The sequence below is a fragment of the Selaginella moellendorffii genome, unplaced genomic scaffold, assembly GCF_000143415.4.
Source record: "Selaginella moellendorffii unplaced genomic scaffold, v1.0 SELMOscaffold_28, whole genome shotgun sequence".
Taxonomy (NCBI): Eukaryota; Viridiplantae; Streptophyta; class Lycopodiopsida; order Selaginellales; family Selaginellaceae; genus Selaginella; species Selaginella moellendorffii.
The window spans coordinates 1,866,602-1,886,157 of NW_003314289.1; the positions used below are offsets into that span (position 1 = coordinate 1,866,602).

The 19,556-nt window shown below is 50.4% G+C and overlaps 7 protein-coding genes across 8 annotated transcripts; 1 reads left to right on the forward strand and 6 right to left on the reverse strand.

Moving 5' to 3' along the window:
* Positions 1-10: 10 nt before the first annotated feature.
* LOC9645487 (sucrose transport protein SUT2) lies at positions 11-2,122 on the reverse strand. Its single transcript, XM_024680487.1, has 5 exons — positions 1,593-2,122; positions 706-1,508; positions 581-644; positions 453-496; positions 11-368 (listed from the first exon to the last, which is right to left on the reverse strand). Exons 1-5 carry the CDS (start codon positions 2,077-2,079, stop codon positions 183-185), a joined length of 1,584 nt encoding a protein of 527 aa, XP_024536255.1. The 5' UTR covers positions 2,080-2,122; the 3' UTR covers positions 11-182.
* Positions 2,123-2,208: 86 nt separating this feature from the next.
* Positions 2,209-5,593, reverse strand: LOC9645488 (long chain acyl-CoA synthetase 4). The gene is made up of 19 exons (XM_002975768.2): positions 5,369-5,593; positions 5,247-5,310; positions 5,076-5,165; positions 4,952-5,008; positions 4,840-4,888; positions 4,680-4,756; positions 4,573-4,612; positions 4,422-4,516; positions 4,202-4,369; positions 4,026-4,136; positions 3,886-3,973; positions 3,763-3,829; positions 3,639-3,714; positions 3,468-3,585; positions 3,175-3,420; positions 2,980-3,119; positions 2,745-2,921; positions 2,547-2,666; positions 2,209-2,454 (listed from the first exon to the last, which is right to left on the reverse strand). The coding sequence occupies exons 1-19, from the start codon at positions 5,518-5,520 to the stop codon at positions 2,416-2,418; spliced, it is 1,974 nt and encodes a 657-aa protein (XP_002975814.1). The 5' UTR covers positions 5,521-5,593; the 3' UTR covers positions 2,209-2,415.
* Positions 5,594-5,896: 303 nt separating this feature from the next.
* On the reverse strand, positions 5,897-8,697 carry LOC112348287. Its single transcript, XM_024680518.1, has 3 exons — positions 8,615-8,697; positions 6,403-8,556; positions 5,897-6,294 (listed from the first exon to the last, which is right to left on the reverse strand). Exons 1-3 carry the CDS (start codon positions 8,631-8,633, stop codon positions 5,897-5,899), a joined length of 2,571 nt encoding a protein of 856 aa, XP_024536286.1. The 5' UTR covers positions 8,634-8,697.
* Positions 8,698-8,717: 20 nt separating this feature from the next.
* On the reverse strand, positions 8,718-9,507 carry LOC9645489 (membrane steroid-binding protein 1). The gene is made up of 2 exons (XM_002975769.2): positions 9,140-9,507; positions 8,718-9,079 (listed from the first exon to the last, which is right to left on the reverse strand). Exons 1-2 carry the CDS (start codon positions 9,424-9,426, stop codon positions 8,797-8,799), a joined length of 570 nt encoding a protein of 189 aa, XP_002975815.2. The 5' UTR covers positions 9,427-9,507; the 3' UTR covers positions 8,718-8,796.
* A 44-nt stretch (positions 9,508-9,551) lies between these two features.
* LOC9645490 (proteasome subunit beta type-7-A) lies at positions 9,552-10,883 on the reverse strand. The gene is made up of 8 exons (XM_002975770.2): positions 10,718-10,883; positions 10,528-10,669; positions 10,365-10,461; positions 10,238-10,307; positions 10,084-10,188; positions 9,925-10,023; positions 9,789-9,873; positions 9,552-9,724 (listed from the first exon to the last, which is right to left on the reverse strand). Exons 1-8 carry the CDS (start codon positions 10,856-10,858, stop codon positions 9,651-9,653), a joined length of 813 nt encoding a protein of 270 aa, XP_002975816.1. The 5' UTR covers positions 10,859-10,883; the 3' UTR covers positions 9,552-9,650.
* Positions 10,884-10,992: 109 nt separating this feature from the next.
* LOC9645491 (RNA polymerase II C-terminal domain phosphatase-like 1) lies at positions 10,993-15,155 on the forward strand. Of its 2 annotated transcripts, none has more exons than XM_024680557.1 (16): positions 10,993-12,009; positions 12,077-12,583; positions 12,656-12,869; positions 12,943-13,097; positions 13,155-13,225; positions 13,288-13,384; positions 13,449-13,769; positions 13,824-13,875; positions 13,927-14,018; positions 14,079-14,132; positions 14,191-14,287; positions 14,335-14,486; positions 14,545-14,619; positions 14,670-14,735; positions 14,799-14,860; positions 14,930-15,155. In XM_024680557.1, exons 1-16 carry the CDS (start codon positions 11,704-11,706, stop codon positions 15,033-15,035), a joined length of 2,427 nt encoding a protein of 808 aa, XP_024536325.1. In that variant the 5' UTR covers positions 10,993-11,703; the 3' UTR covers positions 15,036-15,155. The 2 variants fall into 2 exon arrangements, with proteins under 2 accessions (XP_024536325.1, XP_024536326.1); XM_024680558.1 differs by having other exon boundaries at positions 13,933-14,018.
* Positions 15,153-16,886, reverse strand: LOC9630597 (pentatricopeptide repeat-containing protein At4g02750). Its single transcript, XM_024680519.1, has one exon. The coding sequence runs from the start codon at positions 16,884-16,886 to the stop codon at positions 15,153-15,155; it is 1,734 nt and encodes a 577-aa protein (XP_024536287.1).
* Positions 16,887-19,556: the final 2,670 nt, after the last annotated feature.

Genomic DNA, 19,556 nt, shown 5'->3' on the forward strand with positions numbered 1-19,556 from the left:
TTTGTTTCACTTGAGCAAGTGGACCGGCAATCAATCGGGCCGCCGACTTTTTCATTCTTTATAAACGACGAACAAGCAAGCCAGTGGCCAGGCCATCCACGTAAAGGAACGAGTATATGGACACAACGAACGAACGCGGAAGAAAGGAAGAGAGAACGGAAAGCCAAATCGATCCCTCTCTCTTACGGTATGGGGGCGCTGATGGTACGTCTCAGCTTGGAGCTGCGTAGCTCCGCCGGAGGCTTTGGAAGAATGTAAGGCGCTATCAATGAACTTAGGAGCGCTACCACGGCGGACAGAGTGAATGCCGGCATGTCACCACCTCCAAACAGCGTATCCCAGGGACCAATGAAAATCGAAGTGAGGAACTGCGAGAACACACAGACAAGAGAAATTAGCACGAGGTTTGTGGCACTTTTTTATTTTCTTTTGCTTTCGGCATACGGACTGACCTGTGGGATCACAATAGCTAGATTGAGTACTCCAACGTACAAGCCTGCGTGCATCGAATGGAAAATTTACGTCTCGCAAGGAATGCATTCGATCAAACAAAGACGTGACAAGTTGGATGATCACGTACCTTGACCCCCACCGGAGGAACCGGCCACCGCTGCCGTGAGCGCAAAGGGAATGCTGTAAGTCACCTGGCGGCCAAGGAAAGAGGTGAGCGACTTCCCAAAAGGACAAGCAAGAGCCTTCACTCACCGCGAGAGGAGCTCCCAGCACAGTGAAGAAGAGCAGCGAAGCAATCTGGACTCCCAGCGATGGCCGGCCAACAGGGGCGTTCTTCATGACGATCGAGACAGCAACCGCGGTGGAGAAGCAGGCAGCCATGATGAAGTTGGCGATGGACCAGACGTTCTTGGCTTTGAACTTCCGGCACAGGGGCTCCATCACCACCGAGGCCAGGCCCAGGACAATGGAGTTGAGCATGAGGCCGAAGGATCCAAGTCGGACTCCCCTGTCATACTGCTTCGCCGTCTTGGAGCTCGGCTCGCCTTTGAAGACCTCTCTCCCCATCCAGTCGGTGTTGAAGAGCCAGAAGGGATACCACGAGATCCAAGTCATGGCAGTGACGAGCAGGATACACCACATTTCTCTCGGCAAGTGGCGGACAGTTCCAATCAGCTCCCAGAAGAAGGCCTCGTTCTTCTCGAGTGGAGGCTCCCCCTCCTCCTCTGCGCCCTGCTCACCCTGTTCTCCGTTGACGGAGCTAGCGTGAGCCGGATCTTGCAAGAGTGGTGCTCGAGAATTGGAGGATAGTGGCGACCAGGGGACCTCGTCGGCTGCGGTGATGCTCAGAACTGTGGTGATCACCAAGAGCAGCACGTCAATGATGAAAGCCGACTTGAGATTCGCGCAGGACTTGTCGCAAGCCTCGGATCTCGTGAAGGGGAATACCTTTGGCCAGTTGGAGTAAGAACCGGCAGCGTATCCCAGCACATTGCCGATGGAGAGAAAGAGCGAGAAGAAAGCGTTCGCTCGTCTCGTCCTGCGGTAGTCCTTCCCTGCGAGTGTGGAAGAGTTATGCTCTGTTCTAGGATGTGGACGAGCGTAAAAAAAGCCTTGGATCTACGTATCCTTTTGCTTACCCGATAGATCGGCCAGGAGAGCCCGGCACGGCCCCTGGAGCGTGTTGTTGGCCAGATCGAGGAGCCAGAAGCCAATCACGAAGAACACAATCGCGCGAGGGCGATGGTGCTTGTTATCGCCCAGCAAGAAACCCAGATCGGCCGCGAAGCAAATGACGAAGATGGCCAGCACCACGAAGATCGCGCCGCCGAGGATGAATGGCCGACGCCTCCCCCATTTCAGCTGGCATCGATCGCTGTAGTAGCCGGCGATGGGCTGGACGAACATCCCCGAGATTGGGCCGCACAGCCAGATGTAGCCGGCGTACTCGTGAGGAATCCCCAGCTCCTGGACGTAGGGCGTCAGCAGCGATGTCTGGAGAGCCCAGCCGAACTGGACGCCCAGCGCTACTGATGCTACGCGAGCTAATCCCCGCAGGGGAACCCTCTTGGGCGTGGGCGTGGGCGGCCCATCCGGCACGGCGATCGCCGCCGCCTCGCTCCCCATTCCGATCGATCCTCCACACCCCCGCTAGATCTTTCCCCTCGCTAGATCTTTCCCCTCTCCTCGCCTTTCTAGTCCCTCTCCTCTTGCGTCTCTCACTCAGCTGCTACCCATGATGGAATGTAAGAGCCCTAGTGGAATATTCGACTTGAAATTTCGAAAAGCTTGGGGGCGCCACTGCCACGTCGGATACACAATATCATCCACGTGGCAGGGCTGTAGCCACACGTCGGATGCCCACGGTTAGAAGTGAGCGTGACAAGCTGAACTGTCGCCAACGTGGAGCCCTTTTTTTTTTTTGAGATATTTTTCTTGGATTTTAGCCCAACCATTTGCACGCTATTTCTTGAGACCCCTGTAGAGCTCATCGATCGTTTCCTGTCACACAAGAAAAATCTCTCGTCACGATTTGATCGATCCATACATCTTGCAGCAGCAAATAATGCAATGTGAGAGCGAACAAAACTGACCCTGTAGAAGTTGAGAAGCTGCGGCCGCTTCTTCTTGAAGGTTGGCGTGATCAAATCCCTCTCAGTGTCGAATGGGAGCTTCTCGAGGTGAACTGCCTTGATGAACTCAAAGCCTTTCAACTGCAAGAAAGAGAATACAAGATAAGATTGATTAACGCAAGGAAACAACATGAAAAGAAAATGCGAAGATGACGCTACCTTGTTGTTCTTGGCAGTGCGGCTTAGCTCATCCATGATGAACGCTTTTGCCTTGGGAGAAGTGTAGAGGTCGTCTCCCTTGACATCGTTTTCCTTGGCCCAAGCATCGAGCGCTGCCTCGTTCGGGATAACAACGGCGACCAAGAAAGATTCGAAGCTGTTCCCATATATCCATATCTGGATCGAAAGATCAGCAGTTAATATTGGCAATCTCGATGCTCGCATGGCAACTAACCGAATCGAAGGTCGGGCATTGGCCGTAGATGTTTTCCAAGTTCTCTACAGCGACGTATTCGCCTTGCGAGAGTTTGAAAATGTTCTTCTTCCTGTCTATGATTTTCAAGGCTCCGTTTGGTAGCCACTCTCCGATATCTCCTATAAAAACCTCGTTCAGTAAGAACCACGTAGCAAGTTTCTTTTGAGTCCCTACCCGTGTGGAACCAGCCGTCAATCATGCATTCCGCAGTTAGATCTTCCCGTTTGTAGTATCCAGAGAACAGTGTCTTTCCCCGGATGCAAACCTCTCCTTTAGGTGTCTCGGCAAGTGCATCGTAGTTCATCTCTGGAACAGACTGCAGACAAACCTCAATCACAGGAATGGGAGGGCCGACTGTTCCGTGCATCGAGTAGACATCAGGAATGGAGATGAAGCTGGCCGCGCAAGTCTCGGTTAACCCTGAAAGCTACACATTAGCGATAGCACGTCACAGGTGCTTTCCTTACCGTAGCCTTGTGTCATGCGAGCACAAGAGGCCACCCTCAGAAATTCCTCTACATGATCTGCCAGGGGTGCGGCACCGGAAATCAATAGTCGAGCACGACCTCCCAGCCTTTGTTTCACCTGCCACAGATGGCGTGATTAACAAAGAACAACAAAGTGCAACAGTAAATTACCTTGCTGAAAACAAGAACATCTGCCATTGGAGATGCCTTTTCTTGTTTGAATCCCATTTTCATATATCCCAGCTTCCTGTATGCATTCTCAATCTTCTAGAAACTAGGAAAGGTAACTACTCACCGCCTATAAGCAAAGTCAAATATTGCCTGTCGGTATGCGGGTGCTTCTGCAAGCTTTGCTTTTGCTCCTGACAGAAAGAAAACGTAAGAACTCTCTCGTAAATAACACTAGCAGTATACAAACCAGCGTAAACACGATCAAAAACTCGAGGAACTCCAGCAAATAACGTGGGTTTTAGCTCTTGAATGTCGTCTGATATGTACTTGACGTCCTGAAAGTCACACAAATGCTTGAGCTCAAGTTCTTTATCACAGAATCCTTACCCCCTGAAAAAATCCAATTGCAGCACCATTGTAGATAAAGAATTCCTCAACAGCGCGATCAAAAATGTGGGCAAGGGGAAGATAAGACAAATACACATCTGACGCATCAACCTACACAAGGAGACAATTGCTGTAGAAGGAAACAAAAAACCTTTACGTAAAACTTCCACATATACCTTCTCGTTTTTCACTTTGAGGTAGTAATCGATGCCTGCTATCGCTGTCACAATACTTTCGTTCGATAGCAAAACGCCCTTGGGTTCTCCGGTCGTGCCGCTTGTGTACATGATGGTGCATATATCTTCCGGTTTTGGAGGCTCGAAGTTCACGGGGTTCGTTTTTCCCTGCGTTTACGCTGTTAGTCAATGAAACGACACTTCACACGTAAATTCTCACCAAATTCAAAAACTCATCCCAAGAATACGCCGCTGCCCCAGCACTCTTGACTTGTTCTTTATCGCTATCAGCCATCACGCCAAAGCTGACAAGAGCTGCCGAAAAAATCTAAGGCGATAAGACAATAGATGCTGCCAATTAAAATACTCACTCTTGACATACTTCGAGCACTTCGGTAAAGCGCGCAGAACCTGCCATATTCACAAACAAATGCGGTTAAGAGAATTCTTCAACTTGAAGACACCGTGTGTGACTTACAGCTGGTATTTTATCAGCGTGTGCAAACACGATACTAACTTCAGCGTGTCCAACAATGAACTCCACAGCATCATCTCCTGAAAGACGGCCGAGTTATAATTCAAAGCGAAAGGCTTCGCGGAACCGAAAAATCAAGACCCAAGCTCTAGCTCATACGTACCGAGAGTGTCATATAGAGGAACAGCATAGATACTGTGGCCATTACATGCCTGCAAAGAAGAGGAAAGAAAATAAATGAATCCCGGATCCATAAGACCATCCTTGGAGCATACCTGGAGTGTGATCATCCATGCAGGACAGTTTATTCCATAGATACCACAGCGACCTTTCTGGAACACCAAATTTAAGTTAAGCGTCGAGAATAGAAGAAACGCGTGAGATCGATCACTCTCGTACCGGCCCGACGCCCAGAGTCCGCATTGCAGATCCAATGTAGAGAACCTGATTGTAAACTTCCTGATACGTTTGCCACACGTACTTCCCTACCTAGAAAGAACAATTTAGAAAGAGGCCTTCTTAACGGAGCGAATGGCACTGTAGACACAGGGACCGAGAGAGAAATCTCACCTTCCCGGCGACAATCGGGCGATGGCCGAGCATTCTAGCGTTGGGCGAGGTCTTGACCGTGTTGCTGGACCAAGAACCGCGAGAGCGTGAGAATCGATCGAAATGCCGCCGTAATATCATACCTGAAGAGCTCCCAGCACGTCCTGGCGCCCTCGGGAGCTTCGACGAGCCCGTCCTTGGCGTAGACGCTCCGGTACACAGGCCCCATGGACGCCGATCCATCGCGCTTGGCCTCCTCGACCTTGACGATGTAGCAATCGAGCACCTCCTCCATCGCAGCGCGGCGCAGCTCAGCGCGATCTAAAAGCCCTAGCCTTGGCGCTCCCCGTCACGCTTACTCTTCTCCCTCCCTCCTCTCTCTCTCTCTATCCTAGGTAGCTCCTATATAGTCCCTGCCACGCCAGCACGCCACGTCGGACGGGAATTGACTCGCGGTCACAGACAGCTCAGTGGTCATTCAATGCAAAGTAGCAAAGTAGCAAATGCCTCTACTTTTTTAGGTGAGATCCCTGGCGAGCTATCAATGAATCCATGATCCCAGGACGATGTCCCTGTTTTGCTCTTGGTTTCATTCCTCAAGAACAAACCAAATTCGTGGAGATCGCTCTCGCGGTTGCTCGAAGATCGTCAACGCAGCTCGCTCGCCTTTGTCAAAAGAACGCAGCCTCATCTTCTTCGCAGCGTTGTTGTCCCAGCAAATGGGACCGCGCAAAGTCGTCGCCACCACCATCGCCGGCACGACTTCCAACCAAAACTCTGTAATCGTTTCCTTCGTCATCATCCTCTTCTTCTTGCTCTTGCCTGTCGAAAACCAGCCTCAGCATCAGCTCCACCTTTGTCTTCATCCAGCCTTTGCTGACGACTCTTGTCTTGTTGTAGGAATGCTTCTTCTTCCTTGCGTGATCGTCACTTCGTGCCGGGGCAAAGTCTTCAATTCCTCCTACCAATCCTGTCCTGGCTCTGAAACCACGTCTCAATTCCAACAGATGGTGTTTTAGCCGAAAATCGTCATCGTAGTAGAGAGACTCCTGCAAACCGAAACCTGGACCTGGAGCCCAGAGGTATTTACCTTGTTCTACGTCCGCTCTTATAGAGTCACCACCGTCACAAGCACCACCACCATCGCCACCACCGTCACCATCACCACCACCATCACCTTCACTTTCGATAGTAGCAATAGCAGCAGTAGTAGCAGGAGTGTTCAGCAACAGCTGAGTTCCTTCCAAATCTTTGAGTAATCTGGTTGTCGTCTCTTTCAGCTGAGAAATCTTCCCGGTTAGACTGCTCGGCCGAGGTGATGCGGTGACGCTGGTTTCCAGCCTCTTGTCCTCCCTCCCTTGCTGCGGCGTGGCAACGCTTAATGAATCGCTGCTCTCGTTGTCACTGAGGATCTGGTTGGTTCCTCCCGAGTCAGCATTGCAATTGGAGTTCGGACCAGCTTCTTCAACTTGCACCTCGTCCCGCTCACGATCCGCTGTTGATGACAGCTCCAGGCCCTGCTGCTGCTGCTCCGACTTACATTTGTGCTCAGGGACCACACTCTGGAGCGGCGTCAGGACGATGCGTCCTTTCTGCTTGGTTTGAAGTTTCCATACGTGCCGCTCGGAAGAACTCCCTTGGAAATCACTTGTTCCCAGCGTTCTGAACTGCAATGCTTCCAACTCAACGAACTCCCCTTCGTCTTCCCGTCCTCCCACTTCATCGTCCGCCGGTTGGTCTTCTGCTTGCGCAAAACCAGCTCCCGCCGGGGACAATGGCAGGCTCGTCTTTGACGCAGCCTGCTTAGCTTTCGGGCTCCGTTGGGGCTTGCTCAACTGCACGCCTTGAGCAGAAACTTTGGATGATTTCAGCTGGCTGACCAGGTCCTTGAGCCTCTTCTGCGCCTCCAGTCTCTGCTTCTGTTCGTGCTTGACGTCATGTGCTCTTGCATCAGCAAGCTTGCTGAGCCTCACCACTTGCCTCTCCAGACTCTCCACTTCGACCACACTTCTCTTCTCGGCCTCCTGCCGCCGACACCGCTCTTGCTTGATTTCATCGGCCTTCCGGAGGTTTATTTTCCGCAGCTGCAAAACCTGCTTCTCCAGATTTTTCACGAGCACGTAATACCGATTCTCAGCCTCGTTCCGCCGCCTCTTCTCTAGCTTTACAAGCTGCGTCTTCTCTGTGCACAGCTTCTTCAGGTGAAACACCTGCCTTCCCAGGTTCTCAATCTTGAAGTGAGCTTTGTTGTCTAGTTCAAAGCTCTTCTGAGAACCGTGCCTTTTGGTAGTCGATCTTGAAACACTCCTCGAGACTTTGGCCGACTTGAAACGGGGCTTTGGATAGTCACTCCACGTTTCACTAGAAACGTCCCTGTCCTCTACTTGTGGCACCCTACCACCCCGGTGTTGCAGCTCCAACTTGTTCCTCAAGTCAGCCAAATGCCGTTCCCTGACGTCGGATGCCTCGGAGTTCAGGCTGAAAATCTCTTCTGTGAGCTTCGCAGTGTCGTAAACTCGCCTAGACTCTCCCGAGTTTGCTTCAGGAGCGCTTTCAAAGGCAGCACTGCTGCTGCTCTTGTTTGCTCCTCCCCTCTTCTTCTTCACGTCGGAAAAGCTGAGCCTCCGCAACACTTTCGCCAAGCTCCAGCTTCCGAGCTTCCCTTCCGACTTGTAGTTGGACCACTCCGAGTTGAGCTCCTTAAACATGTTGGCAGCCTTGCAGGAACTCTTCTTTGCGTCTCCTTCATACTCTACATTGTCCCAGGAGACTCTAAATCCTTCCACCGCCGCCGTGGGAGTGGGACTCGCTTGAGCGGAGCTCCATCCATCCGACGCACAGCTCTGTGGAGGGGGTGAGGAACAAAATCCCTGCGCAGCTCCCGCAGCTAGAGCCTTGAGCGTGGCCTCGATATGAAGCCTTTCCTGCTGCTCAAACTCCAGCTTGGCTTCCAAGCTCGTCCAGTGCTTGTGCTGCTCATCCAAATCCTGGAAGAGCATACTGATTTGCTCAGAGAGCTCCTCGACTTTGCCCGCTTGCTGCGCACACGCCAAGCGTAGCGATAGCGCCTGGTTCTCCGCCACTAGTCGGCTCTCCTCTTCCAGCTGCAAATTCTCTTGCAGCCAGTTGATTCGCGCGATCAGCTGCCGGGCTTGGGACTCAAACTGCTCGCGAAGAACCCCCGCTTCGTCTAAATCTCCTTGCTTCCCTTGATCTTCCTCCGGCGATGCGATCGCGCTGGTCGCAGCCGCCGCGCACAAGAACCGGCTCACAGCTCCCGATTCACTCGATTCCTTGGCCTCGCTGTCGCAAGGGAGAATCTCGGCAAGTCCTGCGCGCGAGATTTCACAATGCTGCTGCTATTCGATGCGCAATCGATCGGCGCTTACCTCTCTGTCCAGCACCCATAGAATCGATCCTCTCGCAGTGTGCGCGCTCGCGTGGATCATCCGTCCCCTCCCCTCCCAACTGCCGGGAGCCCTAGACAAAAAAAAACTCACATCCCAACGTTTCATTGTCCACGTCACTGCCAACATGGCATAAAGTAATAGACTATCTTGCGCGAAGAACCCTAATCGGCGATCTTCTCTGGCTTCTCGTCTTCCACGGGAGCTGACACGCCATCGCCATCGCCATCGCCATCGCCATCGCCAATTGCTTTCTTGATCTCCCCCACCTTGATGTACTTGGAGGAGAATTTGTACTCCCAATCCGACAGCGCTTCCAGCTCATAGGGGCTGAGGCCATCGAGATTCCCGTTCAAGTCCTCGGGCTCGAACGACATCTTGGCCAGCGCCCGGCTCGCATCCTTCCCGGCGAAGAGCTCGTAAGGCCCGCCCGGCCCATAGAAAACCCTGAAATCTCCCAAAGATCACACCAGTGGCACAAACGAAATGGGGAAGAATCTCTTCTACCTGGACATGGAGACGTCATAGATTTGGCCCTTGATGGCCATGAGCAGCGGCTTGGAGTCATCCTTGCCATCGTAGGCGCTGAGCTCCTCTTCCGTGACCTCGCCCAGCTGCTTGGGCGGGGGCGGGGGCTCGCGCGGGGCAAAGGCGGGCGGGGGAGGAGGAGCAAACCAGGAGCTGACGACAAGCCATAGCGCCACGCCCAGCGCCAGCACTGTGAAGAATGCGGTGGGCGAGAGGCCAGTGTAGGCCGGGATGGCATCCAGCAAATCGTTCGCAATGTTCATCATCCTCCCCTCTTTCTTTCTTCTCTCTTTTTTCTCTACGCCCTAAACCTCGCGCTTCTTTGACATTATCAAAGCACCAAACTGTCAAAGCGAGACCATGCAAGCCCATATTTATAGACTAGGAGATGTGGAAAACTAAATCGATCCTCCAAGAAACAATGGGAATGGACTTCCAAAGGCTTTGTTTTTTCTCGAAAGAAGAATCCATTGGAAACTTAACTGGGCGATTACTCTTCCATAGCTTCTCCCTCACTGACGTCCACTCTGTCGCGGAGGGGGACGATCTTCGTCGAGAGAATCGCTGCAAAGAAGATGGTGACAAGCCAAAGGTCGGTGGCGAAGATAGAAAAAGAAGAAATACTCACGGGTGTGGCCCCTCTTGAAAGTATAGCCTTTGGTAATGACCCTTTGATTCGGCGTCATGTGGTTCCTCAAGTATTCTTTCCCAGCCTAAACCAGAAAAGCGAGCTTTCGAGAGAAAAGAAGAACGCATTTGGATACCTTTGTGATCACACATAAATCGACGTTGCTTCCACTGCCCAAGTCATTGAAAATTCCAGCACAGATTGCGTCACTGACGAGGCTCATCCCTTCTTCCTTCTGATGAGACGAAACAAGCAAGTAAGCAATCACCAATCAAGTCTATTCAGCTGAGCTCACCGTCATCTTTTCTCTGAAGCCAGCTTCGAAAACCGACATGGCAGCAAGAGAGCCGGATCCCATCGTCGCAAATGGCAGAGTATCCGTCGATCCATGGGGATAAACCTGAGCCTCTCGAAAATCAAACCACATCGCAGGCAAGCTAGCAACTCACAGTGTGTAGGTGAGGACCGGATACATCAAATCCACCGAGCACTAGAGCAGCGCTTACGTGACCTTGGTAGCTTCAAGGAAAAGCAACTAGTAAAACACCACCCTTTGGAAAATCGAAAGCAAGTTACTTGAAGAGATGAGACTTTAGCATCGTCAGTGCTGTGATGACGCGTGATCCACGGCCGGTGGCATACCTGTGAAGCTCCAACTGTGTGCGTACCATGTCTGCGCAAAGAAAGTTTAGATCCAAGGAGCAAATTCTGGAAAAATGCGATGGATCTACGAGCTTACCAGTCACAGCCTCGGTGTCGGCAGCAGTCCCAGCCCCGCAGCAGTAAATATTGGGAGCCAAGTAGTGAATCTTCTCGCAGTTCTTGTCAGCTACAATGTCGCCCTCTGTAGCTCGTGTATCGGCTCCCAAGATCACGCCATCCTGGAGAGACCGATTGGAGATGGTTCTTCGAGGAATGCAATGCAATACCTGATAGACGAGGCCGACGATCGTGGTGCCGGTCTTCAAGTATCGATCGAGCTTGATGCCGGCCTTCTCCAGCATCTGATTCCTCCGGCAGTTGCTGTAGTCGAAGCCGCCGAGCGCCGCGCCATCGCCCTGTGCCATCATAGAGTAAACCCTAGGGTAGCGCCGAGCGAATATGCCGCCAATGACGTGGCTTAAGACCTTGCGACGTGGCACCGCGCGATTGGACTATATATTTTCTTGGGCGCCTTTGCACGGTTCTAGGGTTTTTTGTCCGCCATAGCCGAGCTCTCGCAAACCCTAGTCGCGCAGGAAGAAAAAACCCTAGCTGGGTTTCTCTATTCGTCTCGTCTCAATCCCTCGCCAATCCATTACCGAAAGACACTGCAACTTCGTCTCGCTGCTCTCTTTGTCTCTCTTGTTGCGCCGCTTTTAGGGTTTGTGGATTCCACCGCGTAGTCGCAATAGCACTCGCAATCGCAAGCACACAGACAGAGCGCCGCCTCGATTTCTCTCCAAACGAATGTTTTGATCTTTTTTTCTCCCTTTGTTCGTGCTCGAAAGAAACGACACACTCCTCCTGTGCTTAAACTGCGGGGGTGTGTTAAGCTTAAGTCAAGGAGATTTTACGTATATCAGTCGATCCATTCGTACCACCAGGGGAAAGTGGAGCAGCCATTCAATCTCATCTCTCAAGAGCAGGCCAGCCGCAGCAAGAATCCAGGATCGATCAAATCAAAAGCAAACAAGAAGGAAGAGGAGAAGAACGAAGAAGAAGAAAATATTTTGCCAAACAAGACAACCCAAGCTCCCGATTCCTCACGCCCGGACATTGAAATCTGGAAATGTAGCATCGATTCGCCACCGCCATCGTCATCGATTCGCGAATTCGCAGCTGCCCATCGGTAGGCCTCGATCTTGCTCTGCGGTGGTGCATGGTGACGAATTAGGGCCCGGGCAGTCGCGCAAGGAGAGAGATCTTTCCTTTGATGGCACTAGCAGTAGCTCCTCCACCACTTCCTCCCAGGGAATTCACTACCTTCTTGTTTAACAAGGACGACTACATTGGAGAAGTTAGGGTTCGTCCGGGCGCCGAGGATCATGTCTCCCATATGTTCTCCGGCAAGGCGATGCGCGTCTCGGATTTCTCGCCGCCCAGCGATCGATGCACGCCGCTGCTCATCATGCATTCCATCTCCAGCGGCGGCGTCTTGTTCACCATGGATCTCCCCCAGCAGCAGCAGCAGCCCGACGGCCTCACATTCCTCCACTCCTCCTGCCTCCACGAAGCCAAGGTACGCGCGAGATTTCTTCGCACAGCTTATGATCTTCTTATCGGCCGGCCTGCTGCTGTTCTTGCAGACCGCAATGGTGCAAATGGAAGCTGGAATGGAGCTCCACCTGGTGGCCATGACCAAGAGGAGCGATGGCGACGAGGAGTTCTCGCAGCTCCAGCACACGCAGCAGCCGTGCTTCTGGGGATTTCTCACGGGGCAGGGATCCTACGCCTCGTGCCTCACAATGCTCAACCTGAGATGCCTGGGCTTGGTTTTCGACCTGGACGAGACGCTCATCGTTGCCAACACCATGCGATCCTTCGAAGACCGCATGGACGCTCTCACGCGGAAGATGCGCTTGGAGACTGATCCCGAGCGTGCTGCTGCTCTCGCTGGTGAACTGAAGAGATACCAAGAGGATCACTCCATTCTCAAACAGTACATGGAGAATGACTGTGTGCTAGACAATGGCAAGATCATCAAAGCCCAGACCGAGATGGTTCCTTCGTCCTCTGACGCCACCCCGGCTCTGGAACGTCCTATTATCCGGCTTGACAGTCGCAATATCATCCTGACACGCATCAATCCTCTTGTAAGATTTGGTCTTTCTTTCTCTTTTTCGCTGGGTTGAGGTGACTGACTTCATGTTTTCTGGTTTGTGTAGGTCCGTTTCACGAGTGTTCTGGTGAGGATCCGACCAGCCTGGGAGGAGCTGAGGAGCTACCTCACCGCTAAAGGAAGGAAACGTTTCGAAGTGTTTATATGTACGCTGGCGGAGAAGGACTACGCGCTGGAAATGTGGAGGCTTCTTGATCCAGACGCACGCTTGATCCCGTCCATTGAGGTCGAGGAACGAGTTGTGTGCGTGAAGGCAGGAGGTAGATCTCTTCTCTTTCTCTTATCTTTTTTATTCGGATTCGCATTTATTCATACTGTGCTCGAAACTTTCAGGCTTAAAATCGCTTGCTAACGTCTTCCGGAAAGGGCAGTGCCATCCGCGGTTGTCAATGGTCATTGATGACCGCTCTAATGTGTGGACGGAGGTAGATCAACCACGGGTTCATGTTGTGCCTCCTTTCGTACCGTATTATGCTCCTCAGGCAGAGGTAGGCAGTCTGTGTGTCGAGTCTCGCTTTGACAAAATCTTTTGCTGATTCCAACAGACAACGGGTAGTTTACCGGTTCTTTGTATTGCCAAAAACATCTCAAGCACCGTTCGGGGCAACTTCTTCAAGTGAGTAGTTGGAGCTTACAATGCGTACGACTGCTCTGTTAATTCTTCTGTGAAATATGCAGGGAGTTCGATGAAGTTTTATCGCAGCAATTGGGTTCGGTTGTATTCGATACGGATACTTCCACACTTCCTAAACCACTGGATGTTAGTAGTTATTTGGTAAGCTCCTTGTTTTTCCTTTCTGTCTGGTTTCATTGCTTGATACGGTTCTTTACGCGCTCAGAGAGCACAAGATGCGGCGGTGGCAGTGGACGCCGGCGGCGGCAGCAAAGATCTACCGGATGGCTTAGCTGACGCTGAAACCGAAACCATCTGGAATCCTCAGCTAGAAAACAAGAACCCTGCGCCCGAACCGTCTGGTGAAAACTGGGAGGAAGGAGAGGTTCCAGAATCTGAGTTAGATCCTGACACGCGTAGGAGGCTGTTAATTTTGCAGCATGGTCAGGACAATGCTGCAGGACCATCAACAGAATGGGACGAAGAACAAGTGAGTCCTGGGCGACCAGGTGGTTCGTCAGACGCCCCGTTAGAAGCCGGACAGATTGTAAGTGCTTGACCAACTCTGTTTGATCTCTCATAGTTTTCTGTTGTTATTCAGGGCGGTCTCTTGCGGCCACAAAATCAAGATAGGAAGCTTTTAGACTATTCAGGTACGTTCGCGTCTAGTATTTCTTGGCCACTCACACCCGCCTTGATTTTAGATACAGACTATAGAATAAACGGCAGTACTGTTCCTGAACCGTCTAATTCTATTATTTTATTACAAGCTATGGCTCGAAAGTACAATGCTCAGGTGCGCATTGAGCCTTTTTTTAACTTTACTTACACGTTCTTCTCCTTCTGCCATGAACAGCTGGAGTTCAGGTCTTCCGTAAGTCCCACTATCGAGCTTCAGTTTTGTGTGGAGGTAAGCGAGCGTAGCAAATGAAAGTATGTTCTTGAAAGCTGATTTTTACGAGTTACAGGTGACCTTCAATGGAGAAAAAATTGCGAGGGGTGTTGGCAGAACCAGCAGAGATGCTCGCTCTCGTGCCTCGGAGGATGCTCTTCGTTTGTTGTCAAGTAAGACAAAAGTCTAGCTTTTATTTATATTCACCCAAACTTTCCAGACGAGCTTCGCGACACCACGTTTGTGGCGTTTCTACCAGAGAAGCAAAACTTCAATGCTGCTCCAGCACAGCAATGGAACGCACCGCATGTCAGAATTGTGGAGCCGCCGAAATTACCTACCTTCAATGCCGTCGCTGCTCTCAAAGACCTGGTAACACGGCGAAAGTTCGCTTCGATGGAAACTGACGAGCTTTTTTACCGCTACGCAGTGCACTGTTGAGAACCTCAGCGTAAGCTTTCGAGACCTGCAACTAGAATCCAGTCCAATGATCTACAACTGCGAGGTACGCGCTCAAGTTTTCTGGTCGGCAGGGTAGCAAACTTCTTTGTCTAGGTGGAAGTCGCGGGACAAGTTTTGGGAAGAGGCCGAGGTCTCTCCTGGGATGCAGCAAGACAAGAGGTAAACTACCTTGAACCTCCCGTGTAAGATTTTTGACGTGTGGTGTTGTGCTTGATCAAACAGGCCTCGGAAGAAGCATTGAGAGGCATGAAAACAAACAATACCGGGAAGCGACCTCGTCCAAGGTGACGACCATCTATTCTTTGTATGTTTCGGCTTCTCATTTGCTTTGCTCGCACTTGTTCTTGTTTTAGATCACCTGTGCAAGCTAATAAGAGGTTGCGAGGACCAGCCCGTGGACAAGGCCGAGGAAACAACAGGCTCTCTCCTCGGAAGCAATTGGCAGTGAGATTGAAGTAGCCCAAGTAGCGGGGAATCGTAGGTTTTCAATGATTGATTTGCTTGCTTTTTCATGTAAAAATCGGTGGAGGTGATGTACATTTTCTCTCCACGTCTTGTAAAGGCAATTCATTGGTGTTACGTGCTCTTCTCCGCGAACGCGTTGGACAAGAGAATGTAAGGGGCACCGTCACCGTCACCATCACCATCACCATCACGGCGGACAAGGTTCTTAGCAGCCGCTTGGGCCAGTGTCGTACTACCGTGCGTCCGGCAAGCACACAGCATTGTCTTCCATGCCACTCTATCGGGGACGTACGGCATCGTGTGTACGAGCTCCTGCGCGGAATTTACGTGTCCCGCCCGCCCCAGCGCGTCCACCACGCAGCAGTAGTGCTGCATTGACGGCCCCATGCCGTGATCCACCGAGATCGATCCAAACCATCTCTGGATCATTGCTCCACGGTTGTAGTGATCACAGTGGCAACGCGAGCAAGCTATGATCATCCCCACCATCGTGCTATCGTCCGGGACAAAGGCGTCAATTAGCATCGCGTGGAAGAGCTCCTGGCATTCGGCCATGCTTCCGTACAGCGCCTGGCCCATGATCAAGGCATTGCACAAGACCGTGCTGGAGTGGCCGAGCGGTACGGCGCGGAAGAGCGCGACGGCATGCCGGAGCTGTGCGTGCTGGACGTAGGCCGCGATCATGGCCGTCCACGTCACGGCATTCCGCTCCGGAATGGCGTGAAAGAGATTCCGGGCGATGGCGAGGTGGCCATTCTGGGCGTAGGCTTCCACGGCCGCCGTCCACGAGACCACGTTGTGGTGTGGCATCTCGTAGAGGAAGATCGCCGCAGCGGCGTCCAGATCGCCCGCGCGCGCGTGGGCGATGGCGATGGCGCTGCTGGATTCGATCGTCTTCTCCGGCATTTGCTCCTGGATCGCAATGGCCTCTTCCATTCGCCCCGCCATCGCGAGCGCCCAGACGAGCGCGTTCCAAGTGGAGAGCGTGAGCTCTGGCATCGATTCTAGCAACCAGCGGGCGCAATCGTGGCGGCCCAGTTGCAGGTAGGCGACGAGCATCGCGGAGCACGTCACGGCATTTCGGACAGGCGCCGACTCAAATGCTTCTTTCGCGCTATCAAGATCCCCTCGTTTGGCATTTGCAGCAATGATCAAAGTCGTAGAGAAAACGTCTCTCATGGGCATCTCTTCTAGCACACGAGAAGTTCCATCGCTAAAACCAACGATTGCATGTGCCGTTACAAGAGTGTTCCAGGAGACCATATCCCACTCCGGCATAGAGTCAAAAGCAAGCTTGGTACTTTCTAGATCACCACTTTCGCCATAAGCCGCAAGCACAGAGTTCCAGGTTACTAGATCTCTGCAAGGCACCAGTTTAAACATAACTATGGCTTGTCCAACTTCGTTGTTCTTGTTGTAACAGGCAAGCATCGAATTCCAGGACACAATGTCGGGAGCAAGAAGACCATCAAACAATGCTTTTGCTTTGGAAAAATGCCCAGTTTCGGCATATGCAGTAATCAATGCATTCCAGGCTACGGTATTTGCCACGGGCATGCGGCTCCACAGCTCCTCCGCTCGCTCAAGATCGCCATGGCTAGTATACGCAACCAGCAGGATTGTCCAGGAGAAGACGTTTGGATTGACAATGCTGCAGAACACCGATTGTGCCTTGGCAAGGCTCCCGCATTTGCTGTACATGACCATGAGGAGATTTGCAAGGTACGTGCTGCCGCTGCCCACCACTCGAGGATGGAGCTCCTGGAGGCTGGAAAGCCGCGTCGAGGCCTTGATCCGGCACGCCAGTGCCACAACTTGGTCGTGAGAGAGATTGCCGTGGCGCATTCCAGGGAGCTCCTCCTCTACCTCGGCTGCGCATCCTCCTCCTCCACCTCGTCTTCCCCGGAGATGATGATTCCATAGCCGCCCTCCTTCCTCTTGTAAAGGATGTTTACTTCCCCCAAGTTAGCTCCAGCGGGCTCCAGCAGCGCTAGAAGAGCAGCCAGACTCACCATCAAGCAAAGCCTGATTTGGAGTTACCGTCAGAGCATTGGATCTTTCAGATCTCAGGTAACTTTAAGCAAGTGTGCTTTGCCTTCAACTTGTTTCAAACTGGTTGTCTCAAGTTGAATTCCGGTTATTCAGCCAACTCAAGCACTGCTGAGGCAAGCTGTAGTCTGCTGGTTGCTCAAGTCTCCAACTCACAAACGCCTTGGTTTTTCTTGTAGGTGTACCCTGATGGAACTAGGAACAAGGAAGCCACCACTTGCTTTTAAGTAGTAACTGTAGTGTTTTTCAGTGAGGTTTTGAGCTGGTGTCCTTCATTCAACGGGACCTAGGAATGCCAACCCTCTGCATTCCATGCAAGAAGGAAACAATGAGAAGAAAGCTCTTTGCACAGAATCATTACAATAGTGTTAAGTAATTTATATATTTTATTAAAATTTTATCATTATCTTATTTTTTATTTTTCATATCATTTTTTAATTTATATTTTGGCTTCACATTAGATTTTGAAGATGATTGAAAAAAAGTGTTAGTGTTGGATATCTGGAAATATGATTTTAATGATCGCGTCTTAGATATTCATTTGCATTTTGCAAATATTAGTTATATAGATTATCTTTAACCTGTAAATTAAATTTGTTTGTTTGTTTCACATGGCAAAGTAGAAATTATTGTTCCACAAACTGGGAATAGGGAGAATTAAAGCACTAGCCTTTTAGAAGAACTATAGCTGGATCCTCAATTGCAATATTGATCCATAGGACATGAGTAAAGAGTGGCAAAACATGAAAAATCCAGACATGACAATCTCAAGTAGTGGGACACGAATCTTGGGCTTGAGAGTATAAAAGCTTGGAGTTTGAAGTGTAAAAGTAAACCCCTTGGACATTTATGAGCATTAGAGAAATTCATTCTAGAGAGAAGTAAGAAATCTTTATGTGGCTCATGATTAGCTGTGGCAATATAGTGTTCTCAAATTTGTTTGAGTTTATAGAAGTGTGTTTTAAAGTTCTTCCACATCTAGAATTTAACATTCCTTAGTCAAGTTGGAGAGGAATTTTAGCATAGTTTGCTTTTAGTTGTGGAAACACAGTGTTCCAAGCTTGTCTAGATACAGGTAAAGTGTTCTGGAGTTGTCCCACTGAAGGCCTGCCTAGCAACTTTTAGTTGTGTCTATAAGAATCTGAAAGGGATTTGTAGTGAGCTGTGGAAACATGGTGATAGGTATATCCCCTAGGGGGAGAAAGAAGGAAGTTAGTGGAGTTGTTGTGTAAGAGGAGAGTGTTGGTGCTGCTTGAGCAACTGGAAGTGCAATGTCAAACATACCAAAGAAGCAACAGCCAGCTGCCATAAGATACCATTCCACTACGTTACATCGGCTTGGACGGTTTGCTCGGCAATCTAAATATAGAAAGTTCTATTGAATATTCTTTGGAATTATTTATTAATTTCGTAAAAGACAACAAGCATAAGTGGTGAATCTTGAGGTAAAAGATCATTTGGATAAAGCTAATTTGGATTCTTAAAAAAAGGAGTTTTAATAGTAGCAGCTCAAGAGGCAGCAAGTAAGCCTAGTGAGGCAAAGGAATTGTTCAACTATCAAAGAGGTTTTTAGATTAATACCAGACCTTTGGGCAAGGTAGATTAGGAAAAGGAGGTTTTGGCATGCAACAAGAAGTTCTTGAAGGTCATAATGAATGAAACCAACCATTTAATCTGAAATATGGTAATAGTAATTTGAAATTTTATAACTGCCCCTAACTTGGATTGAATTTTAATTCACTCCTTTTCATTCCCACTACCAAATATACTTAGAGACACTGTGTTTTAGTTGATCACAAGATTCTTCCATCTTTTTTCTATGTTCTACTCCATCTTTGAAGCATTCCTGTACCTCTATTTCTCAAGCATCTCTCATTACATCCCAAAATTTACTTGGCAGCCAATTTTCCATCCTTTTAGGTAGGGAGAACGCTTGTATCAAAGCATTGCACCCTCGTATGGGATTTGCGGCGTCGAGATCCCCACTCTGGATGAACAAGCTGATCATAAGGTTTCTCTGGAGCCATGTCAAAGAGGCTCTTCGCTGTGTTGAAATGACTGTTCTGGCCATAGGCCGAGATCATGGTGCCCCAGGAGAATGTGTTGGTCTTGTCAAAGATTGAGCACACGGATTCCACACAGCCACGCTTGAACCTGTCGGATCTCAGCTGACTTAGACATCTCGATCAAATGCGCAGCCACAAATCACTGCCACAAGATCCTCGAGCCTGTGGAACTTATCAGCAGCACTTGCAATCCAAACTATTATTTGACTGAGGGCATTAGTATATGCTTGGACAGATTCAAATTCCTTCTGCTTCCTTATGCAAATCTCAAGAATAAGTGACTATCAAACTGAAGAACCTGTCACCAAACTTGTGCTCAAACCATTCAAGACCTCCTGGATAATCTAAAACTTCATCTTTGTTAGCACTCTAATACTCTGTTGTCATGGCTAACGCTGCC

Bases quoted from the DNA above. Each gene is read 5' to 3' on its own strand.
- LOC9645491 (XM_024680557.1), top strand. From the start codon at position 11,704: ATGGCACTAGCAGTAGCTCCTCCACCACTTCCTCCCAGGGAATTCACT. The intron at 13,876-13,926 runs GTACGTTCGCGT...CCTTGATTTTAG, and splicing joins GAAGCTTTTAGACTATTCAG to ATACAGACTATAGAATAAAC. The intron at 14,133-14,190 runs GTAAGCGAGCGT...TACGAGTTACAG, and splicing joins AGCTTCAGTTTTGTGTGGAG to GTGACCTTCAATGGAGAAAA.
- LOC9630597 (XM_024680519.1), bottom strand. From the start codon at position 16,886: ATGCGCCACGGCAATCTCTCTCACGACCAAGTTGTGGCACTGGCGTGC.
- LOC112348287 (XM_024680518.1), bottom strand. The intron at 6,295-6,402 runs GTGATGGTGGTG...TCTGGGCTCCAG, and splicing joins TGCTACTATCGAAAGTGAAG to GTCCAGGTTTCGGTTTGCAG.
- LOC9645489 (XM_002975769.2), bottom strand. From the start codon at position 9,426: ATGATGAACATTGCGAACGATTTGCTGGATGCCATCCCGGCCTACACT. The intron at 9,080-9,139 runs GTAGAAGAGATT...GGGAGATTTCAG, and splicing joins TATGACGTCTCCATGTCCAG to GGTTTTCTATGGGCCGGGCG.
- LOC9645487 (XM_024680487.1), bottom strand. From the start codon at position 2,079: ATGGGGAGCGAGGCGGCGGCGATCGCCGTGCCGGATGGGCCGCCCACG. The intron at 497-580 runs GTACGTGATCAT...CGATGCACGCAG, and splicing joins TTCCTCCGGTGGGGGTCAAG to GCTTGTACGTTGGAGTACTC. The intron at 369-452 runs GTCAGTCCGTAT...GTGTTCTCGCAG, and splicing joins TAGCTATTGTGATCCCACAG to TTCCTCACTTCGATTTTCAT.
- LOC9645488 (XM_002975768.2), bottom strand. From the start codon at position 5,520: ATGGAGGAGGTGCTCGATTGCTACATCGTCAAGGTCGAGGAGGCCAAG. The intron at 3,974-4,025 runs GTAAGGATTCTG...TGTGACTTTCAG, and splicing joins CAATTGGATTTTTTCAGGGG to GACGTCAAGTACATATCAGA. The intron at 2,922-2,979 runs GTTAGTTGCCAT...CTTTCGATCCAG, and splicing joins AATGCCCGACCTTCGATTCG to ATATGGATATATGGGAACAG.
- LOC9645490 (XM_002975770.2), bottom strand. From the start codon at position 10,858: ATGATGGCACAGGGCGATGGCGCGGCGCTCGGCGGCTTCGACTACAGC. The intron at 10,670-10,717 runs GTATTGCATTGC...CGGTCTCTCCAG, and splicing joins TCGTCGGCCTCGTCTATCAG to GATGGCGTGATCTTGGGAGC. The intron at 9,725-9,788 runs GTGAGTATTTCT...TCTTCTTTGCAG, and splicing joins TTTCAAGAGGGGCCACACCC to CGATTCTCTCGACGAAGATC.